The 25,516-nt window shown below is 40.8% G+C and overlaps 2 protein-coding genes across 3 annotated transcripts; one reads left to right on the top strand and one right to left on the bottom strand.

Annotated features, from left to right (window-relative positions):
* Positions 1-200: 200 nt before the first annotated feature.
* On the bottom strand, positions 201-7,941 carry ap5z1 (adaptor related protein complex 5 subunit zeta 1). Of its 2 annotated transcripts, XM_074678721.1 has the most exons (18): positions 7,813-7,941; positions 7,189-7,326; positions 6,886-7,066; positions 5,903-6,053; positions 5,698-5,810; positions 5,332-5,506; positions 5,147-5,200; positions 3,727-3,867; positions 3,596-3,633; positions 3,041-3,203; positions 2,352-2,530; positions 2,077-2,219; positions 1,847-1,965; positions 1,491-1,618; positions 1,303-1,400; positions 1,090-1,222; positions 550-764; positions 201-462 (listed from the first exon to the last, which is right to left on the bottom strand). In XM_074678721.1, the coding sequence occupies exons 1-18, from the start codon at positions 7,851-7,853 to the stop codon at positions 210-212; spliced, it is 2,463 nt and encodes an 820-aa protein (XP_074534822.1). In that variant the 5' UTR covers positions 7,854-7,941; the 3' UTR covers positions 201-209. The 2 variants fall into 2 exon arrangements, with proteins under 2 accessions (XP_074534822.1, XP_074534823.1); XM_074678722.1 differs by lacking the exon at positions 5,147-5,200.
* An 883-nt stretch (positions 7,942-8,824) lies between these two features.
* prss59 (serine protease 59, putative) lies at positions 8,825-24,938 on the top strand. Its single transcript, XM_074678798.1, has 9 exons — positions 8,825-9,096; positions 10,068-10,249; positions 11,187-11,419; positions 12,433-12,568; positions 15,019-15,133; positions 20,519-20,720; positions 21,683-21,773; positions 21,917-22,119; positions 24,273-24,938. The coding sequence occupies exons 1-9, from the start codon at positions 8,890-8,892 to the stop codon at positions 24,380-24,382; spliced, it is 1,479 nt and encodes a 492-aa protein (XP_074534899.1). The 5' UTR covers positions 8,825-8,889; the 3' UTR covers positions 24,383-24,938.
* The last annotated feature ends 578 nt before the right edge of the window (positions 24,939-25,516 follow it).

Here is a 25,516-nt window from a genome sequence, read left to right as displayed (position 1 = left end):
ATTAAAGAGAAGTTTATTTCCCACTCAATAACATGTTAATTTTTTATCTTTGAATTATTCATTTGATCAAGTCTATGTTGATTATCTTCATTAATTGATATCAAAACAAAGATTATTCAAAAAAGTGCAAAAAAGTGCAAAAAAGAAGAAAAAATAAGTTTTTATGAAATTTAACAAAACAAAAACACATGGAGGATCAAGTGTGAGTGTCACATAGAGTGCGTGAGGTTGGTAAGGGCCCGTAGTCGCAGTGGTGTGGCCATGTTTGTGTCTCTGTGCCACTGTGGTGTGCTGATGTATGGGGGCGGAGTCAGAACACTCTGAGCAACGCCAGGAGCCTTCAGCAAAGACCACAGCTCCTCGCCGCGTGTAACGATAGCGGTGAGGTCATCTTCATTGGTGCACCAAGGCAGCGAGCCGCCTCGGTTCACAGATTTCAACTTGGAGAGGAATAGAGACACCCTAAAGTAGAAGAAATGATTACATTAAAGCATCTTTCAGGAGTAAAAAAAATTAAAAGAGTATTAATAATGAAATGTGGTCAGTCACCGTGGAATGAGGTCATGTGATCTGGACGCCAGCTTTGCCAGAGCACTCATAAGAGTGGTGATGACTCTGGGGGCGGGGCAAACTGTCCCAGGAGGAGGAGCAGAGGATGTGATCTCAAACAGCACGGCCTCCAGTGTCTCAAAACAGGAAGTGATGAGCCTTACAGAGCAGCGGGAGTCACAAGACACAGAGAGGTATTCACCCAGCACCCACACCTGAAGATTAAAGATGAAGAATGGAAAAAAAATACTGTTATATATCAAACATGCACACTCGGGTAGAAAAACATTTTGTAATTATTACTAAGGTTAAATTTTCATACAGGGAAAAGAGATGGTTCATAAAACATTTCATGAATGCACCAAAAAGCTGTTTGTTGAGGAACTATCCTGTCATAATAAAGATCAACAAGCAGGAAGAAAGTTTAAACCTTATTCTCTCTGAAGAACCTGTCCTCACTTACTCTACATACAGACTGTTGTTCCTCTAAACCTGCTGGTACCTGATAGAATAGGTGTAGAATTTGTAAATAAAGATTACCACATGCGTGTAAATGTCTTCTTTGTTGTAGACATTGACTGTTGCTCCGGCAAACTCCAGCAGCTCATGGGATTGATCAACCACCAGCGAGGGGTGGAGCTTGCACAGCCTCAGCAGTTGGGAGCTAAACACCCTGTAAACATAGAGATAAAACAGGTAAAGCCATCAGAGTGACGACAGACTGCAGAGTTCTGCTACCACGCATGTTTATACCTGTGTATCTCTTTGATGTATTTGGGGATGTTGAGGAGGAGGCTGCTTCTTTCCAGCATCACCAGAATCAAGTGTGCTAGGAGTTTATCATCAGCTCCCTGGAAAACAAGCACTTCCATTACATCAGCTTTTAAATGTGTAATCCTTACAGTAGTTTAAAATTAATCTTGAGTTTCTGATGCGCTTACTGTGATGACTGTGTTGAAGAAGATGTAGAGGAGCACAGGGACAGTCTGAGCACACTGAACCACCCTTGGCCAATCAGCAGCCTCTGCTAGCAGCTCATGCAGCGTGCTCAGGCGGTCGATGGTATCACCTGGGGAGATGCATTAAGAATATAGGCAAAAGCATTAGCTGCAGCTAGCCTTAGCATAAACAAAGAAGAACATAAACTTAAAATGACAACTGTATTGTTTGCGCATGAAATGGAAAATGTTTTTTTCTTTCCCAGACAATTGAAACTAGGGCCCAAAATTTATGAGACTTACAGGTAACCAATAAGCTAAGCTAAGCACAAACAAGGAAACAGTTTGTTTCTGACTACCTGAGCCAGCCTCCCCACGAAGCAGGAAGAGAAAAAGCCCTCGGTAAGAGGGGCTTCGAAACGCATCCAGTAAGAGAAGCGGGCGACCACCTGTGTCTGAGATTGGTAAACAAGCTGACCTACGACACACAGACACACACACAGACACGCACACAGACAAACTCAATGAGATTCTGGTGAAAAAACAGATCAGACATTTTATGCTAGTTTGCTTTCCTGTGTGTGTTCACCTGTGCTGTAAAATCAGAGTTGCAGACAGACAGGGCAGGTCTAGCAGAGTGTGAAGCAACTCCACTGCAGTTCCAGTCGTCACCAGAGAGGGCAGCAAATCAGCAAAGTCGCACACCACTGCTGGGCTGTCCCATGCCAAAAACTATAAGGAGAGATTTTTAGAAAACAAGACTCAGGGCTACTCACACCTATCATCATCATCATCATCATCATCATCATCATCATCATCATCATCATCATCAGAATTGAGGCCATGTGCAGATGCTGACTCTACCTTCAGCAGGTTTGGGAAGGACTTTGTGTACTGTGGGACCCGGAGCTGCAGACTCTCTAGGTTCAGGCGGAGGAAGCGGAGCAGCTCGTGGGCCAGGAAGTGTTCATTGAAGAGCTCGGCTGGGAATCGACCAAACACCAGGTTCCAAACACTCTCACAGTCCACTGCAGCTGTCTCACCTGAACAGGTTCAAGCACACACACAGTCTTGAAGTCTGGACATTAAAGGTTGCTGCTTGAAACATTAATGTGTTTCTGCTTTATTGCATTGACAAGTTGCTGCTTGAATGCACTGATGTGTTGCTGCTTTAATGCTTTGGTGTGTGCTGCTCTACTGTGTAATTGTGTTAGCTTGATCAATGTCTTGCAAGTGCGTTGGCATGTTTCTGCTTTGATGTGCTCTGCTCTAAGGCATTGCTGTATTGCTGCCTTGATGCATTGCTGCTATAATGGGTTGCTGCTTCAGTGTTTCAATGTCTTATTGTGTTGCTGTTTTCATGCATTGATGCTTAAATGCATTGTTGTGTCACCTTTTTTAAAGTGCTGTGTTGCTGCTTTAAGTGTTTCTGCTTCAATGCGCTAATGAGTTGCTGCTTTAATGTGTTGGCATGTTGCTCCTTTGATGTGTTGGCATGCTGCTTCTTTGATGTGTTGCTCCTTTAATGTTGCTGCATGTCAGCATATACACACCATGATGGAGGTAGAACTGAGCGATCGGCAGGAGAACCCGGGCAAACGTCAGGTCTGAGCTGAGTCGGCTGAAGAGAGCTTTGACACATGGGAACGTTCTGAAGACCAGGGAGGCGTCCTCCTCACACACACAGTCCAGGATACACACCGCCTCCACCAGACACTGAAATGGGATTTTACAGCCACAGAGAGTAAAGGGCAAATAAACAACCAGAAACTAAACAAGCAAACTGTCATGAGTCTTCAAAAAGATTCTGTTTACTGTCAGGTTAATGACAGACTAGAAATTATGTGGAGAGAACATTAGTAAACAAAACATAACCGGAACAACATTTAACCAAACTGATATAAATGAGCTAGTCTCCCTGCAGCTTAATGACTTGGTTCAAAGTTTCAGTGAATTAAACAAACCTGACAGTCCTACCTGATGATGTCACAAGAAAAGGACTTGGATCGTTTCATTTTTTGATTTAAGAACACACTATAGACTAACATCCATACACCATACATACAGGGTATCATGTTGAGGTACAACAGATGACACATTACACTCACCGCTTTCTGCAGGTCTGTATCGATCCTTTTGTGAGCCTCTGAGACAAAGAGCAGAAAACAAATAACTCAGGGACATAACAATAATAAAGAATATGCCACGTTTAAAATAGTTAGAGTGAACACACACTCACTGCGATCGCTCTGCTCGATGAGACGCTGGCAGTACTGGAACGCTTTCTCTCTCAGACGCTCCTTTGGAGGCAACAAACGGCTGGAGGAGGAAGTCGCTGAAACCATAGAAACCACCGACCCATCCACCTCTGAACGATCATCTGCAGGGAGAGAGGTCAGGAACAGGTGAAAACACGAGCCAGAAGTCTTATTGGAGAACACTGGAAGTAATCGTCAACTAGTTCGGAGAGATTTTCCCTTTTCCTGATCATAAAATTTCAAAGAGAGCCGGGACCTTTATTCAAGTTGAAAGCCACATACAAACAGAAACAAAGCAGTAAGAAGGAGAAGAGCAAGAAAGAGAAGAGGCATATATCGTGTGTATAAATATATAGAATACAGTTCAAAATAAAGAAAAAAATAATAAGAGACTGGTGTATTGACTGTTGTTCTCTCTGAAACTCTGATCACGTTTGACGATTGGTTTCTGTGACTTTTTCATGTCTTGGAGGCTGATTTTCATGAGCATTCAATGTAATTTCAAATAAACATATAAATTCAAATAAACAGAACCTTTAGAAGCTCTTTTTCCTATAGACAGTTTGTCACTTGGACATCTCTACTCTGTGTGTTTATGTCTCAGCTTTTGAATATGTTACCAGAACACATGCCTTTAAGGTTAACCAGGGACTCTAAACAGCCTGTAGGTGTGTGTAACTGTGCCCGGGTGTCTATGCCAGCTCTGCAATTGATTGGCAATCTATACAGGTGTATCCTGCCTCCTGTCTAATGACAGCTGGGACAGGCTCCTGCTCCCTTGGACCTTGAAGGAGGTGAGCTAAAATCAATATAGGGATAAATGGTGAATTATTCAAGAACAAAATCTCTTTTTACTGTAGTACTTTTGTAACTTTTGTTGCACTCTTCCATCTGAAGCTTCACCAGTCTAAACAAGATTGTGGTGCTGCAGCCTCACAGAGCTTCTGAATAAATACAAACAATCTAATGTCTAAATGCTGCTGCATGTGAGGCCCAAAAGAGCCAACATGTATGTATACCAGAATAATAAAAGCTTCAAAACTCTTCACAACACTACTTTGAGTTTTGGTTAGGAAAAACATCTGCTGCAAATGTTAAGAGGAAAGATCATTCAGAGGATGTGAGGAAATTTGGTTAATTATTGATGAAATTACATGTTTACAGCAAGAAACTTTTAGTCAGCAAGAAGAGGGAACAGTCACCAGAGAGTAAAAGCAGGTTCAATAAGCACAACCCATGAAAAGTAAGTAAAGACGTCACGGTGTTAAGTTTTCAGATTCTGCCAGATTATTTCTGCAGTTGTGAGTTCAAACGTGCTCCCCTGAAGTTAAACACCGTTTCTTTTTGCAGATGTTGAAGAGCACAGGCATGCAGTGAAGGACCATAATGCACGAGTCTTACCATTTGAGAAGGAGTGTGAGTGTGAGAGGGAGAGGCTGAGCTGCAGCCTGTGTGCTGAAAACAAAGAGCAGGTCATCCAGGGAGAAGCCAACAGGGTTTATCTCTGATGCTGACCTTGCTGCAACATGTAATGAAATAAAAGTGTCTCTACAGTGAGGGCTAGTCCAGTCAGAGGTGATACCTACCTGTGTCTGCAGTGGTGTTGCCATTGGAAACAGAGTGGTAGGCAAGAAGCCAGTGTCGGAGAACGGAGAAAGAGTAAACATTCATCCACTGGTCGTCAGTAAAACCCTGACCCACACACAGCACGGTGAAGAAATCTCCTGACACCGTCCCGTCCAGCTCTGCTATTGGTACTGGCTGACAGAAACACAATCCACCAATTAAAGAACATAGAAGAATAAAAAGCTAACAATAGGAGGTGCAAATTTCATTCAATAGTGAGTATTTGATGTAAGAAACCATGATTTTCACAGTAACATAAAATCCCTCATTCAGACATGAAATGACTTTAGTCTTTCTAGTAAATCAGATGGGAATGTTGGTCTTACTTGGCGTGACCTGGGCCCTGTGAAGAATCCACCTGAAGAAGCCCCTCCTCCCTGGGTGATGCTAGCGTAACGCAGCCAATCAACAAGCTTTTTACTCAAGAGGGTCACGTGTTCTGTTACAAATCAGTTAGAGAGAAAAAATTATTCCTGCTCTTTTAGAATTTCTTCAGTGTATTCAATTTGATGATAAACAGACTCCTGTTACCTTCACTGAGGCTCTCAGGGCTGTGTGTGAGGATGGTGTTGATGACAGGAAGTGTGTGTGACAGAGAGTGAGCTGACCCTTCTGCCTGTCGAACCTCCAGACCATGAATGAGCTGAGTGCAAAGGGACGACAGATCCGCCCTGGATCTGGCCTGTGGGTTTTAAAAAACAAAACAAAACAAAAAAATCAATCAAAACCAGAGGACAGTATAATTTCGTTTACAGCCTACTGGTTCTACAAACAGACAAACACAATTAGTTATGACAATCAAAACATCAGTGATATCAGATCTGTGGAGGGTCATAAAAGATGGAATACCTGTATACTATTAAAAGGATAAATAATTTAAAAGCGTTTTCAAAAACATGAAAAACAACTTGTTCTTGTCACACCAGAGAAAAGACAGGACAGCAACACTGTGATCAGACTCAGAGCCTTGAACGGCGTTAAAAAAAAAGCAATGTCATCAAGAACTTGTCCAGGTATTGTCTCTCTTGGGAAGCTCTACAGCTGTCAGTGTACATTCAGAAACCCAATGGAGCAAGAATCAAGCACTAAGGACAACCTGATGGTACTTTTTCAAACCACTTTCACCATATCAAAACACGCCATCAACTACTTTAGAGGAAATTTGCAGCCCCATAGGATCTTCAATGCATCATCTTTCTGTCTGAGGTCATGCTTCTCAGCCGAAAAAGTGCATCTTGAGAGGATGCCTCCCACATGCCTCTCTGGGGAGGAGTCTTTCTGGGAAGCTACCCCAGGGTAAACCCAGAACATGATGGGGTCTTTTTGGGTGGCCAGGGAATGCCATCTCCTCAGAGGAGCTGTTAGCAGTGGCAAAGAGTGGGAAACAGGTCATTGGTCTCCGCTGATGACATTGCTGCCCCTGCTACCTTGATCCAGATAAGCAGTGGAAGATGGATGGACGTGGAATGAAAGCTTCTGTTTATATTTATTTTCTTGTTAACTTTTCAGCACACCTGTGAGAGCAGCAGAGCTGCAGCATGGCTGTTCATCAGGGAGGTCTTCTCCTGGTTGTAGTTCACTTCATGACCAGGGCTTGGAAGTGTTTCTCTGAGCACGGCAGAACTCAGCACCTGTAGTTGCTCTGCAGATGATGAAAGAAGAGCTGTGATCCTCTTCTGAAGCTCTGGAGGCAACCTGAGAAATTACAACAGAAGCAATGTGAGACTGTGGCTAATGCGCTGTCATGGCTGTGTTAAAAAGAGGACTTAAACAGAGTATGCACACTGACAGGAGGGCAGTGTGGTTTGAACCCTCACCTCTGTGTGTACTTGGTGGCAGAGAGGATGAGGAGCAGTCTCTGTAGGGAGTCGATTGTTTCATGGCTGAGCTCTTTTCCCTGAAGCAGCTTCAGGAGTCGACTATAAAACTTTTGAAGCTCAGACTCCTGGATGTCTCTGGAGACACAAACAGAGCAGCAGGTGTTATCACAACCTAATGACCTAATGACTAACTGATAGCAGAACAAAATATGAATGATGAACCCAGCTTGCTTCATTTTAGGAGACAAATGAAATTGACCCTTAAAAATGTGCTCCATATCAAAATAAGTCATTTTTAGTGGGGAGAACTACATCTTTTTTGTTTTGTAGCTCTACTTTAAGAGAAAAATTTTTAAAAAAATCTAATGTAAATGTCTACAATTTTAGGTAATATTTCTGTTTCTGTCACATTAAAGCGAGTTTCGCGTGCCTTTGTTTAGGTGATTAACTCAGTGAAGGCGACAAACTTAGTAAATATAAACTTCGTGAAGGTGATAAAATAAATTAGATAATCGAGCTAGATGTTGCTGGTTCCCAGCACAGTAAGCAAGCTTTAGCTCCGGTGGTTTCCTCTTGTCAAAGCGCTATGAAAGAGTCAGCACTCATATGAGTATTTCTTACCTTGCTTGTTTTATCAAACTCTCGGAGCCGTGAGAATACATTTTTATTTGGAAAAAGTGTCAACAAACTGACACAAATCTGAATCATCTGTCTGCAGAGGAAGGTAAATAGTCCGCACGCTAAGTACAGTCGGGCTGAAATCACATGACTCTCACTTTAGTTCCGTCTTCATGAAGGGGAAGTAACGCCCTCTGTCGGTGGAAGAAGTATATTTTAAAATTCCCCTTTGTGGGCTAAGATTAGATATCCATTTTCTTCAGTCTCTTCTTTAGTCTCATCTGCTGCTGCTACACACTAATAGAAGATTTCACGTACTGTGAGAGTTGACTGTTTGTGTAGCCCAAACTACACTGTTTGTGTAGTTTGTGTTGCTTCAACAGTAAAATTTCAAAAACTGTGACTGATATCTTAAGGTTATATTGAGCTGGACAATGGAAAGATTTGTGCATATTTCAAAAGAAAATTAAGTCTGAAAGTGGGAGCTTGCTGATGTTAAAGCTTCTCAAAGTTGGGAGAGTTTTAGGCAGAAAAAAACAGAAGTTGTCCATTCATTTGAATATGAAACATTTTGTAAACAAAAATGAAATAAGTCAAAAAGTTCAAAGATTGGTGAGGTGAAAACATTCAGTCATCTTGGGAAGGCGAATAGTTTAAAACCTGATGCTGACTCAGCATTTCAACATAATAAAATAAACAGTGAAAGGGAAATAAAAGGATGATTTCTGGAGGGAAAGATTAAAAAATGATGAATCCACCTGTCACACAGCCTGAAAAAAAAATACTAAAGTGGCAGTGGGTGATATGCCGTAGCGTCACTCAAGAATGTCCAACTACTGAGATAAATCCATACTTATTATTAATGGAAATTATCGAGCACATCTCCTGATAAATGTGGAAAAGTAAATGAATAAATAAATGAACACGCCCTGTCATATGGTCATACCATTGTGGTCTGTGGGAACTTGAATTTCCCATGATATTTTGCAGTCAGTGAACGCGTCGGACGCACTCGTCTACGGTCATATGACTACTTGAGGGTGAATCACATGCCCAGTCTGTTTCCCTTTCTGTGTCAGCATGGCTTTGCAGACGTGCAGGTTGCTGCAGTGGAAATTTGGCACATTTTTCCTGTTTTCTGTTTTAACTATTGGAGAGGCTCAGTACAAGGGCTTCAAGAGGTTCAACCTTGTGCAGGAAACCAGCCCTGGAGATGTCTCGGAGGAGCAGTGGTTCACTCAGAAACTGGATCACTACAATGGTGCAGACAGCAGGGAGTGGAAGCAAGTAGGTCTGGTTCGTTTCTTCTCCAGAGCTGAATGATAGAAAATTAAAAACAGATGAATAATCAGACTAAGTCAGTCCTTGCTTTGAGGTTTTGGAGTTAAGAGAAAGTGAACCTATGTTCAACAGCTTGAAACAGCTGTTTAAGAGGAGGAAGTAAGTGAGAAAAGAACAGAGAGGTGCACCTGTCCTTGCATAAAATGTCTAACCAGAACTACATTAATGGTAAATTATTGCACGACTGTAGTTCCTTGCTGAAAGGAGAGAAAGAAAGAAAACACACTAAGTTATTAAAAGAAAACTTGAAATGTAATGAAGAGAATGGTAGCCAACATGATAAATGAAGCATAACAATAACTGTTCCATGTATGGATGCCCTGAGAAGACATGCATCATTTACTCTCAGTTAATCTCAGTTGTTATGTTTTTTGATTATTTATTTTAATCTGATCCGATTAATTTGTCTTTTATCCTCAGAGTTGCAGAAGCCCAGAAATAATTCCTATAGAAATGGGCTTAGCTGCAGCATGACACGCCAAGTCCTGGCTAGACATAGTGTTCAGACACAAGGGAAAAAAAATTGTCTAGAGACTGTGAGGCAGATTTGTCTGTAAGAATATTGAAAAGAGCTTTGTTATGCCTGTAATGTGTAAATTAAGTTGAGAATTTAAGAAAACAACTGAAACTGACGCATCATTACAGGACACTAGCTTTAAATAAAGTGTTAACCTGCATTTTCCACTGAGGGCTCTGTAAAAGAGATGTGTAAATTTAAAATAATACGTTGTGTGCATGGTAGCTTAATATATACACAGGATATTCAGTGAGTTGAGTCAAAAGTTTTATCCCTGTTTTTGTCTATAAAGAAGTTTTTCTCAACATAAGATTGGTCAAGAGTTAATATTTACCATTTTGTTTGATTTTCTGCTCTCTTCCTCTTTTTTTTCTGCTTTGTTTCTCCCCCTGTTCTGCAGAGGTACTTTGTAAATGACTCTTTCTACAAAGTGGGTGGTCCGGTGTTCTTGATGATTGGGGGAGAAGGCCCAGCCAATCCTGCCTGGATGCAGACGGGGACCTGGCTGACCTATGCTGAGAAACTTGGAGCCCTGTGTTTAATGCTGGAACACCGCTTCTATGGGAAGAGCCACCCAACAGAGTAAATCTGACTCTCCTGGTTAATCCCTGATGCTGAAGCCCCTCCGAATCAGTTTATTCTGGATATACCGGTCTAAATACAACTGCAACATAATGCTGTACTCAAAAACCACACTAGAAAATAAGTCAATATACAAAGATGTGTAGTTAGAGGGAGACGGATATGATATCTGGGAGTAAAGCTATAAAACACTCAGTGGACCTTAGAAAAGCATGGTTGTGCAAAACATCTAATTAAGCTGAAATCAACCAAATAAGAAACCAAAGAAAGAAACCAACTGAAGCTTTGTTTGCCATAGAGCTACAAATAAAGCATATGCTCAGAATGGATTAACCCTGGATAATTTTAAGGAGTAGTTTGTAGTTTATTTATTGTCAAAATTGTGGAAAGAAACTGAGCTAGGTTGATCCAAGGAACCCTTTCCTGCAAGACACTAAATGAACTATATTGATCTTGTTTTATTTACTGTTTTTTGTCGATCAGGAAAAGTGCCAAAAAAGTTTCAAAGAAGTAAAGAAAAAATAAAAAAGACATTCAAAACAGACAGGTCCTGTGTGCCGATCCAACATTCTCATAAAGGCTGCTTGTTATAAAATATGTCACTACAGTTGTTTGGTTTGTCACTCTTGTACTTTTCCACCAACTGTAAAAACTAAAATTGAGGAAGCATCACTTTTACTCTCTGACCTGCTCCAAAGGTCAGTCATAACCATCAGCCTTAAGAAAATGTTATCACAGCACTTTGAAAGGAGTCAGCTGCCCAGATTGCACAATATTGTGGGATCAATGAAAGGACACTGGTACAGTAGTTGTGTGTAATGCTGATGATTCACCACTAGATGGCAGTGCTACACATGTCTGTTATACAGTCTCATTCAATGGAAACTGAAAATGTTAATTCAGACCCTCCTTTAAATCCTGTCTTCTCTTTCTTTAGGGACCTCAGCACAGAAAATCTGCGTTACCTCAGCAGTCGTCAGGCGCTGGCTGACCTGGCTCACTTTCGCACTGTGATGGCCAAGGACAGAGGGCTGACAGACAGCAAGTGGGTGGCTTTTGGCGGGTCCTATCCAGGTTCTCTCGCTGCCTGGTTCAGACTGAAGTTTCCTCACCTGGTTCATGCTTCTGTAGCCACGAGTGCACCTCTGCATGCCACTGTTAACTTCCCAGGTATGAGGAAACACCGGCCCCTCTTAAGCACTCAGCTACACAGGAAACACAACCTTCAAATGGTCCCACATTTATTTGTATTTTGATAAATCAATGTTTAAAAAACAGGAAATAAAGGTTTAATTGGCTGTCAACACATTAACTGAAGATCCCGCTTGTAAATTGACGCGATTATGATAGATGATCATAATATTACATTTAGCTTTATGTTAAGGAAAAAAGGCATCTTCCCAGAAATTCGACTCTGCCCGTAATCTATCTTTCTGAGTCAACATTTTGTCAAAAAAGAAGAAGCATAAAGTTGAAATTCACCACACACTTAGTGTTTGGTTTGGTGTTTTGGAGCTCAGAGTCCCACACAGAGCAGAGATGAGGAAGGCTTCTCTCTCTTTATCTGTGTTGTGTTTGGCTCAGCCTGCTGGAAGGCCCCATAATGAAACCAAGAGTAGAGGAGCCTTGAACATGGACCGGCTCTCTCCTACCCACACGCTTGTTTTATCTGAAGGACACACACACACACACACACACGCACACACACACATCCACACACACATCCACACACACTAACTAACTGGCCCTCTCTAGGAAAATATCCGAGACAAGATCAACATCCAGATGCTGAGCCCAGGTCAGATATCTTTCCTGTGCGGCCAGCGGCTCAGCAACATTATCATTTCCCCAAACAGCTCAGCAGTTAGTCAGCAGAAGGTTGGCTTTCCCCCCAGGTGAAAATATTCCAAGCTGTCGTAACGTGGAGTTTCTCCTGTTTTAGAGCTTCATAAACTGTGAAATTCACTTTGGTTGTGACTCATGGAAACATTTTTAAACAAAGACTTTCTCATGCACGTGACGAGAACTGGAATCAAGCTTTATTTGGAGGTGAACTGGAGCTTTTTCACTGTCTGAAAACAGTCCTGTGTTATTGATCAGGTTCTGGGTGTGTTACTTGGTCTTTCTACAGCAGTGCAGGTTTAAGTGTCCTTCTGTCTGTCCTTGTTTTTGTGTTTTGCCAGAGTACTTGGAGGTTGTGTGGCGTTCGCTGGCCTCAGAGAATGCAGAGTGCCCCCTGCTGGTGAAAAAAGCTTCAGATACCTTAATAGAGCTCCTGAAGGACCCAAAGACATATGATAAAATCACCAAGGACTTCAAGTAAGGGTTTTCAATCTGTTCTCCTTACCATCTCTACACAGTTATTTATAGGATGATGAAAAAAATAGTTTACCAAGGCCTGACAAAATAAATGTCATCCGTCTTAAGCTCTCCAGATAAAAAATGTGAGCAAAAGCATTCACACAGTCAAAGTAACAAACAGGCAGAACAACATATTACACATGCAGGGATTAGGTCTCTTCAGTCATCTCACAAGGTTGAGATTGTTAACCACACTTGGGTTGAAATGCTTTTTTTGTGGCAAGAGGCACTCAGTAGTGCCTCTCTGAGCTCAGCTTCTCAAACTGGCAGAAGAGAGAATGAAAATTGTGCGCTATGAGTCCTTGTCCTGACAATAATTAGATAAGACAAAGGTTTACGTGGTGTGCCCTTTATTTTTCCTGTCATTGGAAAAAGTGAAATTATAAAACTTCTCCCAAATCACAAAATAACTGCTTAACTACTCAGTTATTGCTGTGAGGCTGTGGTTAGCGTAGCTTAGCTTAGCCTAGCACAATCACCTTTGCACCCTCAAGTTTAAACAAATGAATCTACCAGCTTCAAAAACTACTACTTCCCATAAATGTCAAACTCTTACTCTAAATGTACTCATATATTGATATTGTGTGGTGCTAGGTGTAAAACTGTGAACAGTTACTGCAACTGTTAAAGTTTATGTGGACCACAGGGATACCTGAAAAGGTTCAAGAGCACCAAAGGTAGTCTTAGGGTGTATTCACACCTGTGGCTCCTTTGCTTTGTTGCAATTCAGGGACAAAATGATAAAATTGTAGCGGTTGTCACTTGGTTTGTTTGTGTTCACAAGGCAAAAGTCTCTTGGGGTCCAAAGTTGTAAACAAATCCCACGTACAATCGATTTTTTTTTTTCTTTTTGGTCAGAATTCATACCCAGAAGGCTGGGAGTTTCCTTATATTCATTCAGTCATTCATTATCTTACCCACTTTCCAAATGGTAACAACAACAGCCATGAAGCATCAACATCGTGTGTGGCTTGTTAACGTTATAGCACTTATCTGGCTAACAGTGTGCGCTATATGATCAATATATGATCAATATATGTAGTTTTTAAGAGTCTAAACTGCGTTAAGGCACTTTCATAAGGCACTTTTTTTCTTCACTGCTCCACGTGAGCCCACAACTCATTTTCTTCAGTTCTTCAGCCTTCTCTACTCCTTCTTCTCCTGCTTCTTCTACTGTTTTGACTGTACAATTGTCAACTGGGCTCATGACTGCCCCCATCACTGCAAATGCTGTGTTCACATATGGCCAAACAAACCAGGGTTTCGGGGGGCTGCTCCCTGTTTTGGAACAACTGCCCCAAATGATCCAGGTGTGAATACACCCTTAGTTGACAGCAGGTTCAGCTACACTTGAATGAGCTTCCCTCCGTTTTTCCTAACCATACCTCGGTCTCTGGACTGTGGGATCTGCTCTAGTGTGATGCAGTGGGTCAAGATCTGAATTAAAATCATCTTACTGCTCGAGAATAAATAGATTTCTCATCTGCTTACAGTAGAACTGTTAATACACTGCCATCTGAAAGACGGAAACACAAACTTTTCCTTTAAATAATTTTATCATACCTGTCATGTAGCGCAAATATCAGATTAACGGCTTGAAATGGATGGCCTGAAAACAACATGCCTGTTGATGCAGTTTGAGATGACGATCACATTCACTTAAAAACCTTTTGCACGATTTCCTTTGCATATTCTCAGCTCCAAATATTTTGTTCTTTTTTCGTTTTTTCCATTGTTTTTGTATTTTAGCAGACCTTATTTTCAGCAGGCTTCTGTCACGTCTGCAGTCATTCTGGCTGCCTCCAGTGTGACTTTGTATACCCCTTGTTTTTGGTTGTTCTGGTGAATCTTAGGTCAGTCATCATGATGAATAAACAGGCTAAATGTCATTTATAATTGTGTGGTTAGTCTCCCTGAAGTTACACAGCCACACACATACACATACTGAATCCCTGAGTCTGTGTCTGCACGTCCTGACCACACGGGACATCTTTTATTTTAGCGTCTTTCAGATGAAGCGGCCCATCGTTGTAGACATGTCCTCATGCAGGAACAAACACACAAAGGTCTCAAAGTAGGTGTGGTGGCTTGCTCTGCTTCCAGACCACAATGCCTCAGCGAATACAGCACTTGCGTCACAGTTTCATCATGAAGGAAGTATCTGTATCTGCACACAAACAGACGAGATGAGAGAGATGAGAGCACAAGCTTTGATGTCCCAAGAAATTAAGTCAATACAAAGTTCATTGTTCAATTGCCAAATTAAAGCCCTGCAATAATTTCCATGTGTTCTCTTCTTTTTTATCTTCCTCTTCTCCCCTTATTTCTTCTTCATCTCCTTTCCTATTTCCACAATTCCTCTCTCCTGCTCTTCTTCCTTCCTTCCTTCCTTCCTTCTCCCCCTTCAGCCTCTGCTCCCCTCTGCAGATTCAGACAGAGAGGGACTCGGCCTACTTCCTGGAAACGCTGGCAGGCAACTTCATGGATGTGGTCCAGTATAATGAAGACAACAGGGCGTTTGAGGTGAGATCGTACACACGGTAAACATCTGAAAACAGTTTGTATGCAGATACTCAGACACCACCACTTTAAATCAGAAATATCTTACTGTCAGAATGATTAATCTCTCCTCCATTGTCACACTCTGTTATTATTGTGAATATAAATACAGCCATGCCGAGAAGTTTTTCCATTTCATTCACAGCAGTAAGTCAGATTGAAAGAGAGAGTCTGTGTAGAGCGTCTGTAGGTCAGGGGTTTACCTGGTGTCCAGTCTTGGTTGAGTGAAACACAGGTATGAGGTGTAGGAAGGTTACATACAACCCAAGCAGAACTGAAACTTTATACGACCTGTGTTTTTTAAAGCAAGAGGCCCAAAGATGCCAGCCTGTGAGGGGCTTTTCCTGTTTTCTGAGTTTTTTCTCTTTATGAGAAGAGGAGCTGATTTTTTAACCTCTACAGTCTCAGTAGAATCAACTGTCAAAGATAACACTGAAAGTCAGAAAATGAGATTCAGCTGTTAAGATTTTAAAAACTGGTTTGTTTGCTCTGTAATGTTTTATACTTCTCATCCTGTTTGAAATGTTGTGAAAGCTTTAAAAACCAGTCATTGTGGTAGAGCAAGAAATAAGCCTGCAATTTGTTATAGAGTAACTTGTTTTCTGTCAAACCAAAGCTGAAGGAGACTGGGAAAGGGATGATTTAACTAGAAAGCTTATTTTCTCCGGTCAAGTTTTTGGAAGTCAAGTTTTTTTCATTTATCTCACTTTAAAAGCAAAACAAGATCTGCATTGAGGTACTTGTAAGATCAGACACAGGCTAAACAAGGGACAGTATAAAAAACAACAGTATACAGTAAAGACAGAGACAAATGTTCTGGAAAATGATACAAAATTAAAATGTTAAATAGATTGAACACAATTTAAAGCTGTCTCATGACCTCTATTAGGGTTTTCAGAGCTGAAGAGCAGCTACAGAGGGTAATCTGTCCCTGGTGTTTTTCTTCCTCTAATGGGGAACACCATTAGGCCCTGTTGACTGGATCAGAGGGGTCTGCTGGTGCTTTAAAGGGTTGAGAAGTATAGAGATAAACCATCAGAACTTGAAATGAATTCTGAAAAGAACAAGAAAATAATGCAAGGAGACAAGGATATATGTGACGTTTCTTTGACTGTGCTGAAAACTAGCTCTAGACGGGGGTCAACTATTTGAATCGACTGTTAGTCTAGCATAATCAAACATTGACTATCTTTTGTCTCTGTCATTGGGGCCTTCCTAGAATACAAGAAATTAACATTATTTAAATTTCACGATCATAAACAGTTTATTTTGGGCCTAAAACATGACCAACAAAACTCACCAAAGCTTGCACACACATCGGTCCAAGAAAAATATTTGATAATTTCAGGGGCTTTTAAAAAAATTAAAAAATGAAATTAAAATAATTCTCCATAGTGCCGCCCTAGTGGCTGAAAATCCCCTCTCCATTGAGTTATTTTCACCTACACATATGAAAACGTCCCTGCAGAAATCCTCTTGCCCTCATTTTCCCAATCCCACCAAGTAGAGCGCCACCTTCAGTTGAAAGTCAACCCTAACCCAAATTTAGGGTGTTTCAGGGTTATCAGAATGATGTGGTTTTAAATGACCTGTTTTCTCTGTGGCTCTGTAAATTACTTGAGATTTGGGTTTGCAAAGAGGTGAAAAATTCCAGTTAATTTCAGAAAAGTGCTGAAAATTCCCATGGGAATTTTAGCTCAGGAACACTGGAAATGTTCTATTTTCGGTCGCCGACAACTTAAATGAAGTTTTCTAAAAGTTTGATTAATAAAATATTCTTTTATTTGTCACCATTCATGTTTTTTTTTATTTTGGAAGAGACCATTAAAGTTCTGCAGTTTTAAAAAACTGATTAGAGTCATTTATAAATGTTGTATCAGGCGTTTTTTGTGTATTGTGACAATTATTTATGCCTTTATTCATGACAGACTCAGTTTAGGAAAATTCCTAAAAACTCATAAATGATGGAATGTAAAGGATGCTGCATTAGATGCTAGCAGGTAAATGGAATTAATATAAATTCCAGATCTCCCAAAAAGTATCCCTTTATTTCCAAAATTTCCCATGGAAAGTTTTCAATTTGGAAAATTCCTGTAGTTTTATAACCTCTACATGGGATTGCATTTTGATTTCAGTGTGTAAAATGCTTTATTTATTGACTGATTGATTGTTAGGTTGCTGGGTGAAGTGTTTTGTCAAACCGCCCGGTATGAATCTGACTTGGCAGCACGTGCTTTGTGTTGGGTTTTTCTCACCAGCAGCTCTGACATTAACTGCAGCAAACAGGTTTGTGTCCTGGTGTGAGAAACATCTTTCACACACCATGCTCTGTGCTTCGATGTACTGTAAATGTCTTCATTGTTTGTTTGTGCACTCATTTCCTGAATCACAGACATGGTTTTCCTTCAGGAGACAGTAAAAGCAACCTTTAATCTTGAAAGCAGCAAACCAAAACTCACACTTTAAGTCATCTTTGTCCTGAAAAATAAGCAGACAATGAACCACACAGACTAGCTTGAACTCAAGGACAAACCCGGTGCTCTTGCAAACAAGTTCCAGTTGTGGTGAGATGTTTGAATCTCAATCTTATTTTTTCTTTTTTGTCATTTTCAGTAACTTTGGCCCTTTCTTGTAACCCAGTTTCCCTTTCCCCTCCCCTCCTTTCATCCCATCCCCTCTGTGTCCCTCTGGTGCCTCGAGGAGACGTGAGTCCGGTTACCAATAAGCTGATGTGAAAGAGTAACAAAAGACCCCGTGGTCTCTCTGGTTTCCTGTCGCCCCAAGCTAAAGAGATGCTTATAAAAGATCCGAGAGGAGCAGAGTTTGCAGCACCAGCAGACAAACGCAGCCAGCAGCTGCCTCTCTGACACAAAAGGCCGTGTGGAGAGCAAACTACAAGGTTTTAGGTACCACACAGGAATTTGGGCACGATCTGGGGCGGAGGTGTAATTTAATCAGAAGAGTCAGAGCGGTTGCTTCACAGTCGAGGGGTTATCAATGGTTGCTTTATAAAATACGGAAGGACATTACATAACACCAGAGATGGAGATAAAGCACCAACAGTTCTGCTTTTTCCTCGGAAGATGCAGATGGAAGTAAGAGTAGTCAAGGGTCACTTATAGCTAACAAGTCTTTCATTTTGCACCAAAGAACAACCTGTAACCACTCCTCCAGCCCTCATTCCAGCGCTGCTGTTTGTTTTCAGCAAGTTTGTACCTGAGAGAGCTCCGCCTGAGAGCCAGACTGGTGTAACCCAGAGGAAAGCTGGATTTCTGTCGTGTTATGGGTTCATATATAAGCAAGAGGTCTCTATAGGTATATAAACGTTCCCCAAGCTGTTAAATTAGCTCTGATGTTAATAAAGCTGTAAAACCTCCACATACATGACGGAGCAGTGATGTTTGCTGTGCTTGGGGTTAATTTTAACTTTGTTATCCAGAAGTTGAGCATCATTTCCTCCTTGATAAGTGCTTATAACTGCACTCTAGAGGAACAGGGTGCAATATTTTAGAATAAAGTAAAATATTTGCTTATTTATTAGGCAATATGGAAAGATTGCTAATGATGGCACTCAGTTATTTTCCACCTGTTGTTTCCTTTTTGACAGTATTAAGAAAACAAACTCATAGCTGACAAGACAAAGTGGCTTAATGCTATCAATAGTTGACAACTAAAGGTTTCAGATCAGATTAGGACTGTCATAAGTTCTAATTTGTAAAGAAACATATTTTTTATCCTGAGCATTACATAGTATGTAGAAGAATGGAGCATGAACAGTGGAGCCTGTAAATTCAGTGAAATGTGCTCTGAGCAGTGTTGGATGAAGTACTTAAAGGTATACTTCAGTAAAAGTACAGAAGAAAGAAACTTTTGCAGAAGTGGATATTAAATTATTGCTTTAGTAAAAGTTGCAAAGTACCTGAGTGTTTGAAGTATTAAATTTAAAAGAACAACTATTTGTACTCTTCTCACGTAGTTGCTGCTTAGATCTGATCAGGACCAAGCAGTGACCCATGGCATTGAAAATGACTCCAATGCTGGAACGCCAAAACTGCAGTTCCCTTACTGTCCACTTGAGGCTGGCTGCCATCATCACAGCTGAAAAAAAACAGTTTAAACCTGGTTCAAAGTAGGGCTGGGACGATAAGGTATTCTCGTGATTTGATTCTACCACAGATTTTGGTGTGCTGATTCGATTTAAATTGCGATTCTTCGATATTTACGATTTTTAGTTTGCTTTTTAAACACCAGACCATGGGAAAAAGTTCAATGATGATGAGAATGTCTACAGACTATATCAGGAGCCACACTTTTCCATAAAATGCACATCGTGAGTCAGAGGGAAACATTTCACCCTCTGCTGGAGAAAAGTGGTAACTTTTTTCAATCCAGTTGGTAAATAAAGACTGAAATGAAGAATTTAAATTAAATAAAAAAGATTTTTTGACAAAGAATCTCGAGTTTGATATTGTCAAACAAAAAATCCAGATATATCCATTTTTGATTTTTTCTCCCACCTCTCATTCAAAGTAGGGTTTGAAAGGCTCATGTCTCTATTCATACTCAGTGGGTAGGTGGCGACATTTTCACCCATTTAAAATTTGTTAGAACTAAAAGATGCTCGGATTTGCATAATGAGAGGTTTGGCTGAATTGACTTACGACCCGCGCGCTGCAGCTGTTTGCCAGGAGGCTTTAGGCCATCCTCAGTTTCACCTCTTTGTCTGTTTCGACTCAAATTTAGGCTGAGTCAATATTTCCAATATAGTAACTGCTATTATTTGGTGTCCAAACCTCCCTTCAGAAACAAGTGGATTACGTTGTGAAGGATCTGTTTGTGTTTTATTCAGCCTGTGGTCTGGATGTAACTTGAAAAGAGAACTGCAGTTTTTAAATCCTTGCCAACAAATCTCTTTTGATTCACTTCTAAGTGATTTACACATTTGGCAAATGTAGTACGGTAAAACTGGAAGTTGATGAAAACCTAAAAACTGAAGTGAGGTTCAATTATAAAAGTGCTACAATGTCACCTTGGCACTTTATACCGAAGTGAGAAGTGGGGTCCTTAGAAACAGACGATTAATCTTTCTAATCATTTGGAGTTGAATATCTAGGGAGCACTGAAGTTGCCCCCTACTGGCTAAAGGAAAAAGCGCAAGTAAAACTACTTTTTCATTGGTTTAATTTTCCAGTCATGAAGCTACTTCTTCAATAAAAACCATTTCATTTAATAAACTGAAACTGTCAGAGAAGACTCAAAAACTGCCATCTGTTCTCATGTCCATATAATTTGTGATTAATAGACTAAAAAAATCTCTCTCTACTTTTTCTTATGTTGTTGTTAATTCAGGGCGTGGTGGGCACCAACATCACCATCAAGGTGCTGTGCAGCATCATGAGTGACGCCTCACTTGGGGACCCTTACACCCGCTACGCAGCTGTGGCCCGCCTTATGATGGACACCTTCTCCATGAAATGTCTGGATGCCAGCTTCAACAACTGCCTCAGAGACATGACTAACACGTCCTGGAATGGAGCGGCTGCAGGGGGAGGTGGGTCTGGATGTGCTGGGAAGTGGTATTTAATGAGTGTAAACAGAGTTATTTTGATGGACTCTATTTTAAGATGTCACTTCAGGACTGCTATTTTTATGTTCCTTGCATCTAAAGGTTCCTTGGCGGGATCTCATATGTTCTTTTATGTTTTGCCAACAGACAATATGGTGTCCGATCAAAAATTTCCACTGTCTTCCAGTGATAATCCAGGGGTAATAAACTCCAGCAGAACACAAACAGAGCTAGCCTCAGGAGACAAGAATGTAACACAGCAACAAGAGAGGATGTGTGTGATGATGGGATGTGGTTGGAGTCTGAAGACCCATTTTGGTTGTGTGTTTAGATCTAATTAGGTTTGAGTCCTGACAAGGTTGGTTCGCTCACAAAGATGTAATGGTATCATTTCTCTGCTGAAAAAACCCAGGGATTATGTAAAACGGTGAAACAAGTTGGAGTTAAATTGAGCGTTATAAATGTTTGATCAAGTTCTAAAAAATCCAAGATGTGTTTGTTTTGAAATTGTGATGAGTGATGCAGACTTTTCTCAGACAGGAAGTGCTGTTTCTTTACTCGATTATGCTTTCTCATGATCAGGATTGAGTAACAGCTTTCTATGTTAGACTGAAAATGTGTTTTCTATGCTCCATGTTGTACTTTTGCCCTGTGGCTGTGGTTCCAGTTCCCAGCTTTGGTTTCATGAGTGGGAGGAAAACTGGAACAGAAAGTGGTCTCTTAAAAAACCACTGGGATGTATCTGCAGAAACTCCCACAAACAGCCTCCTGTGTCGTGTTGCTTTCACTCCTTCCTCCGTTGATTACAGCTCAAACACTGAGAGGGAACACTTTTTCTGCAGCTGTTTTAATTTGTTTGTTGAAATATGGAAGTGCTTTGATTTCTATGAAGCAGCTAAATGTTCTGGCCTCGGGTAAATTTTGTGTTTTTGTGTTTGTGTTGTCAGGGAGACAGTGGGTCTACCAGACCTGCACTGAATTTGGATTTTACCAGAGCACTGATTCACCAAACCAGCCATTCGCCGGCTTTCCTCTTATGTGAGTCTCTGCCTAATGAGCTTGCTGTTATCCTAATAAACTCTCTGTTATGTTTTCATCAGAACATCTGCTCCAAATATGTTTTTTTTCTTTGTTTTGTGTTTATGAAACACTTGGTTTTGAATCTGTTTTCTCTCATTCAGGTTCCACGTCAGCCAGTGTGCAGACTTCTACAATGTTAGTGCTGAGCAAGTGGCTGAGGCAGTGGCACAGACCAACGAGTATTATGGCAGCTACAACATTCGGTCCAGTAGAATAGTGTTCCCTAACGGGTCCATTGACCCCTGGCACGCCTTGGGAATCACTCTGGACATCAGTCCTGATCTGCCTGCTGTTTTCATCAAAGGTGAGAGTGTGAAGAAGAAGAACTGTCACTTTGTGATCTTACAGTGTGATGTCCTTTGGATTTAGAGGTTGGTACACATAATGAGCCACTTTCAAAATTCTGATCTAATCTGAGTTGCACATGCCATCAATCCTGTCAACGTGCCAGCTGGGTGGATGGATTCCCTGAAAACCTATCATTCTGACTGGGTGATGTAGCAATTATAGTTCCTAGAAACAGAGGTATATTTGGGGACAGACAATGGCAGACAAAGACAGTGCCTTGCAAAGGGATGGGTACCAAATTAGGTACTTTTATAGGCACCGACGGAATTCATTCAAAAGTACCGGGTACCGATTCATGTAAAATCGATAGGTACCATGTTAAGGCACCTAAACACATCCTTGTGACTGTGAGGGAGTGGAGGTGATTTCCTGGACATGAACACAGCATTGCATTTATTGAAGAGTAAATATGTTAAATTGAAAAAATATATATTTATTATTCAACAAATGTTTATTTTCTACCACATAAACACAAAAAAGTACAGAGAATTGATACCCTTGAGTACCGATACCAATTGCCAGGTACCATATAGTTTCATATGTGAAAGGTACCCAGTCCTAGCCTTGCATTCATGCAAGTTTATAAGGGTTTGTGTGTCACTTCTTTGTTAACAAGCCATCCCCGTTGTGCTTTCACAACATCATACTGTGATGTGAAACCCCTCAGTGGGCCACTATGCTGTTGCAAAGTTCAGTGTGTGAGCACTTTATTAAAGCACCAACATGGAGCTCTGATATGTAAACAGCTTTCAGATCAGCAGTCTGTCTTTCTACAAGAACACTGCAACCCCTTTGAAACCCAAAAAACATCAATGCATATTTCTTCCTGCAGGTGACTAGCTTCAACTATGCAATTGTTTGTGTTACATGGAGCAAAAAGTGTTGTTGTGAATTGCCGGTGCTCCAGTTGGAATTCTTAAAGATTTTAAAAATATTTTTGATTGAAGACCCATCAGACATAAGGTCTTGTGTAGTTTAACCTGGATTGGAAGCAATGATTGGGTCTATTAACCAATTTTTGCTACAAAATTTTGCTAGCTTAACAAAAACTGATGCACACCAAGCACAAGTCCACAAGAGCATGTGCCAGGCACATTTTCCCCTCTTAATGTACCGTTGAAGCTCCAAAAGAACAACTTCAAAACTAATGCATACAGCAGTGTATTGGAGGACACATTTTGCCCAAAAAGCATGCTCTTGGAATTTTGCTCCTTCAGATTCATCAGTTCATGCAGCTAAAAAAGAAAAGTGAAAGCTTTTTGGTTACTTTAGGATAAGATATTCATGCTCCTGTCAAACCTTGTTTTCAGTGAAATAGAAAAGTGTGTTGATGTGTGAGTGTGCACGGTGGAGCATACCTCAGTGGGAAAGATGGTTGCGTGCCATCCTTTCAACATGGCCTTGTCAATCAGATCTATTGGGTGGTTATTGGCCGCTTTTGCTGCTCTTTTGAGCGTTGTTGCCTACCATTTTTATTGCCATGAGGACCTTATTGTGCCTTTGGACAACTGGTCAGGATATGGTTCTGTGTGCAAGAGGCTTCTCCTCAGTGTTAGCAACATGGGCCTTCCTCTCTGCCCCAGGTCTTCAGGTTGCATGTCAGTCACAGAGTGCAGGAGAAAGCTCTACTTCCCTTGGTCGCGTTGACACAGTTGCTTCCAAGATAGTGGTTGTGATGGAATTATTTTGTTAAAAGCTTTGTTTTTCCTTCTTTACACTGAAATAGGTCAAGCTGAGTCCAAGCTTCCAAATCCTGACTGTTTGTAAATAACATGTTAAAAAACCAGAAGCACAAAACTCTTCCCCCAACATTTTTTCTTCTTTGCGTTCCTGTTTCTGGCCCAAAGGTGCCTTTAAGTTGACCTGTTCTTCACTAGAGTTCATCTTAAAGCCTCTTAATGTATTTAAAACAAGAGAAGGCCTTAAATCTGTAGAATCAAAAGCTAACGTTACACTGAGTTCCAGTTGTGGTTTTGTTTTCAGAGCAGAACAATGTTTTCCTTGTTCTACTTTGACTTTATTAGGTGGATAATTGTTCTTGTAACTCAGAGAATCGCAGTATAATTGTTCTTTCCTAATTATATCCATTATATTTTGTCTCTTATCCAGGAACAGCCCACTGTGCCAACATGTACCCTGCCAGGGCTGCTGACCTCCCCCAGCTAACTCTGGCTCGGGATCACGTCTTCTACCTTCTCCAGCAGTGGCTGAAGGAATAACCAGTGGCTTATCTGGCCAATCAGTGCTTTTAAAGCAAAGTCATTTCTTTTATCCTGAATGCTGACAGTGGAATGGGACTGCTTTTTCCCACCATGTGTTTTAACTTCTCCAAAAGGCACTTTGAATCAATGCTTGAGAATCAGTGGGTACATGGATCAGGTATTTTGATAAGCGAGGCACTTTTATCTTTTAAATAAAGCTGTTTTTTTAAGATTGTGTGTTTTCAGTTTCATTCTGAGATATCATTGTCAAAAGGAATGCATAATTACGACTTATTCTCGCTGACTTTCTGGGAACGGTATGCACTAATAAGGAGAAGCTGTTAAACTTTAAAGGAGGTTGGTTGAGCATTGAAATAATCTAAGGGTGTGTCTCCATCGTTGAGCTGTTCAGCTGAGCAGCAAGTGGTATCATCCAGAATCACTTATTGACAACAACAGCATGCTCCATGAATTCTCATTTCCAAAGAACACCGTCTTGCACGCAAAAATGGGGTAGATTTCTCAGCTTTACTATTGCTCTTTAATATAAAATACTTTTATCTGGCCTTTATTCTACTTTATTGACCAATAGTCTTAGCCCAGACTCATTTTTCCTCAGTAAATTTTATATTGAGTAACCCTCTTTTGAAAATTTAATTGCAAAACAGGAGTTATCAGTTTCTTCATGACTGCACAAAGTACAGTCACGCTGATAGAGGCAGATTCGAAACCAAGACAAAAAATAATGGACGGAGAAAAAGCCCAGAAATGGTGTGTTTGCATCTGTTGATGTTGAGTACAAGCTTCGTCTTGTCTGGTGATAAGAATGATACAAATATGTTGTCTGGCTGGGAGCATGATGATATCTGCAGCAGGGCTCACTAAGAACTGCAAACATTAAATCTGACAAACTTATGACAAGTAGAGAAGATGGAGATTTATATTGTTTATTAAATAATAAACTGTTTGTCTATCTGACATGATTAGAGTGCACAGCTGTGTGTTCACTCACTATCTCCTCAGAACACAGACACCGTGACCCGTCTTTGTCTTACAGTGTTTATTTTCACAACAGTCCCATCTCCCAGCATCCCAGCTGGACATGCAAGACCCCCGCTCCAAACAACCACTCCACCACCACAAAAAACGAAG

This window comes from Halichoeres trimaculatus, unplaced genomic scaffold (genome assembly GCF_033239565.1).
Source record: "Halichoeres trimaculatus isolate MK-OKI-2021-1 unplaced genomic scaffold, fHalTri1.1 fHalTri1_scaffold_9, whole genome shotgun sequence".
NCBI classification, from domain to species: domain Eukaryota; kingdom Metazoa; phylum Chordata; class Actinopteri; order Labriformes; family Labridae; genus Halichoeres; species Halichoeres trimaculatus.
The sequence above is the reverse complement of the archived record's forward strand: the minus strand, read 5'-3'. Positions and strand labels throughout refer to the sequence as shown.